Source organism: Micrasema longulum, unplaced genomic scaffold, assembly GCF_059751315.1.
Source record: "Micrasema longulum isolate JH-2025_06_02 unplaced genomic scaffold, ASM5975131v1 h1tg000244l, whole genome shotgun sequence".
Lineage (NCBI taxonomy): Eukaryota > Metazoa > Arthropoda > Insecta > Trichoptera > Brachycentridae > Micrasema > Micrasema longulum.
The window spans coordinates 276,598-282,180 of record NW_028277449.1 but is presented as its reverse complement, the minus strand read 5'-3'; the positions used below and the strand labels follow the sequence as shown (position 1 = coordinate 282,180).

The following is a 5,583-nucleotide window of genomic DNA, read 5'->3' as shown; positions in this document are numbered from 1 at the left end:
AAAACTATGTAATAGAGAATAATATATTGTTAAGAAGTGTGTTTCTAGTAACCAGGTGGCGTTCTGTGAAAGTCTAGACTATTGGCTAGTGGCATAAAAGTTAGCGATGTAAAAATACTGTGTTACTTTCTGTAGGAAATCTGAGAAAATAATGTTTTAAACTCACTTATAACTTGTCCAAATTAGATCCAACTCAACCTAATATTTTCCACGGCTTATTGTGTGAATTAAATTTATACATAAATCTGCTTCTATGTAATGTTTAACTAAAGTGATGACAATAAAACAAATTGAAAAATGACATAGTATTTTTATTTACTTATAAAATTAATAAATTAAAAATAATTACCTATGTTTAAGCCTAAACACAACTAACCTATTTAGAATACAACATAATAATGTTTCTGCTAATTTATTTATTACAAATGCAGCAAACTTAGAAATCTCCACCAAAAACGGAAAATTAGTTATGGATGCCAAAATAAACTATACATGTTCCTGTAGGTAGGTTTTTACCTACCTACCTAAATAATAGTGTAATTCAAAACCATCTCTAAATCTTGCAAAAACAGATTTCAATTATACTACTTGACACCGCAAACTTAGCATTCTCAATTGAGTTGGTGAAGCATAATAATTAAAAATCCCACAATTCTTTTTTCAAAGTTTTTTGCAAATATCTCGGTAACTCCTACAATGGAGATTTCTAAGTTTGCTTCGAATACCCTCATATATTTGTCACTACATAATATGTGGTTTGCTTCTGGTCCTGACTTGCTAGGAGTTTAATGTAAGCAAGTAATAATAAAGATACCAGTCTCAAAGATGTCGCGAAACCGGTCACCGGTCTTTTATTTCTGTAATAAATTACACACCAAGAACTTTCACGAACAAATTCGAATGTTAGATGATGTTCATTAAAAATATTGTGCGTATTTCCAAATTTTTGCATAATTTGTTTACAAAAATTTGAACATACCGAAAATATCATTAATATTAGCTAATTATTTCAACATGTATTTTTCAAACATTATTTATTGTATTATAGTAGGGCAGGGGTGCTCAAACGGTCGATCGCGAGTGCTTTTTAAGTCAATCTAGAAAAAAAATATCCGTGCATATTGTGCGGAAAACTAATATCTATGATACACCCTACCTAGACGACAATCCTGCATCACACATACTTGCAACCTCTCAGAGTCGATCAATCGTAGTCTTACAACAAATCTAACAATATTGGGGTAGATCGCCAGCAGTTCAAGTTTGAGCACCCCGTAGTAGGTATTTTGTAAATATTTTTTGTGTCCATTCCTTTATCTCAATCTGTCATGTTTTTTTTAAGCCTCTTGAGCTATGGGTTCCTAAAAAAGCGATGCCACTATCGTCTTAACGGTGACCAGAGATGTCAGCGGCCGTAATAAATTAACTTATTTTTTATAAAACAGAGACGTACTGTGGTGGAAAATGGACAGAATTAGCATTATACTTTGTAGGAGAGTAAGATGTTTAAAAAGCATGCTACAAAATGTGCATTTACAGGTTTTGACATATTTGATAGTCCATATCACGTGTGCACTAATTTACAAACGAAAAAATGTTTATCGCTACACAAGGAAAAACATTCCTAAACTTTTCGTACCACTATGATGACCATCCTGCAAATGAGGGCATCACTGTTTGACGTTTTGCTTACAATCAACGCTCTCTATGAAACCTGCACAATCTGGTTTTTAAAGACGATGTTTAAATTACGTCATCCACCGCTACATAATGGCCCCGCTCTCTTAGGAAACCATAGCGTTAGGTGTATACATTTAAAAATAAAATCTGTCTTAAAGCGATGACATCATAACTCAGTTCATTTTTCTAACAACATGACGATATATATAAATTAGTCCTTTAATTAAAAGCCCCATTGGCTGTCTCAGCTGGGTCTAAGACTCATGGATTTTCTGTAAGCGCTGAAGTTTTCCAAGTACTGGTGAATTGTGTCTATGGGTTGGTATATTTCATTGAGTCTGTTTAGAACGTACGGAGGGGGTTGCTGAGGAGAAAGGGAACCGAGGAACCCCTGTACGAATTCCATTAGAAGGTCCCATACGGCACTGGGAACAACACAAGGTCTGTATTCCACCTAGAAATCGAAACGATTAATCAAATCAATTTTTAAAAAAGGTAGAAAAAAAACACCACGATTATACACCTGAGCAAATACAAAGTCTATCTCCAAATCTGACGAGCAGAGTAATTTCTTTCATTATTGAATTATTTACGTAATTTCATTCATAACTGTTATTTGATTAAATTCATTTATTTATTAATAATGTAAAAGGTACACGGCAAAAGCAGGTTCATCAACAAATACAGGGGGTGAAAAAACCCAAAACCATTATAATTAATAAATTTATAAAACATATGGATTTGAAACTCATTGATCGATTAGTGATCATTTAAAATTCCATGAAAATATTTTAACCCCCTTTTATTTTATTTCATTTATTTATTTTTTATTTACATTGAGAACATTACAGAGTATCCGATTCATTCTGAATACATTACAAAATATGCCTTTGTCGAAGATAATTATCAGGAACAAATAGACCGAGCGAGGGAGAGGAGAAAATCATTATTAAAAAAAAGTTTTGACCAATCAACGACCGTTTTTGCGGGAATTCAGAATTACAAATTTTAAAATATTTTTTATGCTACTAATAAGTAGCAAAATTTTATTATTTTTACTGTACAGTATTTCATAGACCCTTTTTACATTAAAAATGTTTTTAAAAAACGTTAAATTTCCCTACTGTATAGATTTCATACAAATTCTGGTGAAAGAATTTAAGCCAATAGACATTTGCAGTTCAAATCCTTTTGCTAGGTTTTGATGGTGAATTCCGAAAGACAATAATTTCAAACAAAGCAGTATCATATATTGAACTTACTTCAATCAACACTCCCTTGAATGTTTGGTTCATCGTAACTGATCCAAGTTTGATGCAAAAATCTCCCAAATCGAATCGCGGGCCTTTGGACTCAATTTTGGTTTGTTTCTTGGACGTGTAGTGGTTCGACAACTTGAGCATGAGCAGGTCAAACAGCCCATCCGCCACTAGATGGATGGTCTTATTTCCGCTCTCCAGTATGGAGAACACTGACGCAGGTTGCTCTGAGTTATGAAGAATGTGCACAGTCTTGTGCGGAGCTGTAATTAATTATCACGGTTGGAGTTACAAGTTTACTGCTCTCATAAGAAAAAGGCAGATATTTTGAGACATGACACTTTTTAGCATTTATCAACTTTATTAAAGTATTTAAAAACTGTAAACAATCATAAGTAAAAACACAGTATTGTTTCTAAGCATAAAACCTGTATGTGTCATATATACACTGTGTTTTGCTTATGAATCTCTAGATACTGTGTTATTGCTTAAAACATCAAAAACATTGCATCGTTTTTCGTGCTGAAATTTGGGGAAAAATAATTATGTATTTTTCGCTTTATTTCAATGCTTTATAAAAGGTGTTACAATCATCCGATTCAAGTCAAATATGCTCCGTTCTGTTTGAAAACTTGTTGCCAATAAGAATTCAACTTTGTAATTCCCCTCTCGTAGAAGCCCTTGTCCCTATTAGTAAAAAACTCGGACAACCAATTTTCACAGGCCTCTATTGAGGCCAAATTCGTACCCCCAAGCGAGTTGGCCATAGACAGGAACAGGTGGTAGTCACTTGGTGCCAGGTGCGGACTATAGGATGGATGCATAAGAACTTCCCATCCGAGCTCCCGGAGTTTCTGGCGCGTCATCAAAGATGTGTGAGGCCTGGCGTTATCCTGCTGAAACACGATTCCTCTCCTATTCACCAATGCTGGCTGCTTTTGTTCGATGGCCTTTACAATGCCGTATCGTATGATCCGATGTGACCAATAATGAACGAGATATACTTGTTGAAAAAAGGGCGAGAAATACAAAATTACTTTTTCCCCAACCTTATATTTTTCTTACTGCTTTTTGCTTTGTATCAAATGGTTTGAAATTTGTGAAAAAACATTATTTAAAACCATGTTAATTTATTTTAAAGAAACAAAAGACAAATAAATTATTAACTTACGAGTATACAAATATTCATATACATTTATACACACATACATGTACCTATACATACATAAAAGATTCACAATTTAATTAATAGGCGAAACTTCATGATTGCCATTAGTTTTTTTTTTTTTTTTTTCACCATCTAGTAAGAATCTCCAATGTCATGAAAGAGCGGACTCAAAACATTCTTCAACTTGACAACCTTTCTGCTTTTCCACAATTCTGACAAAAAAATTATATCCCTTCATGCCAACGTAATAGCGTTGCCGCGATGCCAGAACAGTGTTGACCCCTTCACTTAGTATCAGATCCCTATCGGAGTATATTGTGTTGTGGTTGACGCGTGGGTATTTGTCTCTATTTATGAGTGTAACCACTACCGTTTTAAATGTATACTGTTGAATAATATTAAGTACTCCGAATTCTTTGAAGAGCAAGTCACTTGGATAGCGAAATGTTTTTTTTTTTTAATTACTTGTTTACTCATTTCAAGTGCAAATTAAATTCTCTATTTAAATTTTTAATACAATAACAAAAATCAGGTAATAAAAGCCCCTTGAATATTACTAAAAACAATTCAGTTAATAATTTGGTAATTCATTTAGTCTCACCCATTTGAGGAAGGGACATATAAGTCTCACAATCAACAAGAAATTGACCGCTATGCACCGCGCCAAGTGCTAGTATCTTTTTCGACAGGGATTCGATGACCTGTGGGCCCGTACGGTTTTCTGCCACAGGATACTGTTGCAAACTGAAACAATACACATTTCACAAAACTAGCGAGAATTCTCGAAAACACAAAAATCATAAAAAATATGTAATAAAATACATGTTCACATACATTGTAACGCCCATATTAACTAATCTGATGAACTGTGAATACAGAATCGGGTAAATGTCGCAAATAAATCACAGTTAAATGTGTAAACTTCTAATATAAATAAACAATGAAGTTGAAATATGTTTTAGGTTATTACGCCGCCGATTTTCACTTGCCCACAGACTACTTTTGCTTTGTAAATAGTATAATATGACATAAATAGTGATGGGAATAATCGGTTATGACAAACGAATTCATGTTAATCATGAAATCTGACCACTAAAAAGACTAATGATAATTCTTTTGATAGGGAACCTTTTAAACCCGTCTTGAGATTGATTTTTGAAATATGTTAATAGAAATTAATGTTTTTTTTTTCTAAATATCTTGAAATACAAACGCACAAAATCGATTCTGAGCAACACTATTAAAAGACAATAATTATATCAAAGCTCAAATACCATAATGTTTTTTTTTAACGGTACTTACTTATGTTTGAATGGCTATACTTATATCAACTTTTTAGCCATAATTACAGAACGTCAAATTGTATTATTCTATCGTTTCTCCCTGTCAAAGCCAACAAAAGCGTTTTGTCTCTTTTTAACTGCATGACGAACGTCAGCAAGTGAAAGGAACAGCTATATACATTTCAAGCTCAAC

At 33.3% G+C, this 5,583-nt stretch overlaps 1 protein-coding gene across 1 annotated transcript; it reads right to left on the bottom strand.

Annotated features, from left to right (window-relative positions):
- Positions 1 to 294: 294 nt before the first annotated feature.
- On the bottom strand, positions 295 to 5,125 carry MED20 (Mediator complex subunit 20). The gene is made up of 4 exons (XM_088223638.1): positions 4,942 to 5,125; positions 4,709 to 4,851; positions 2,943 to 3,202; positions 295 to 2,134 (listed from the first exon to the last, which is right to left on the bottom strand). Exons 1-4 carry the CDS (start codon positions 4,953 to 4,955, stop codon positions 1,925 to 1,927), a joined length of 627 nt encoding a protein of 208 aa, XP_088079764.1. The 5' UTR covers positions 4,956 to 5,125; the 3' UTR covers positions 295 to 1,924.
- Positions 5,126 to 5,583: the final 458 nt, after the last annotated feature.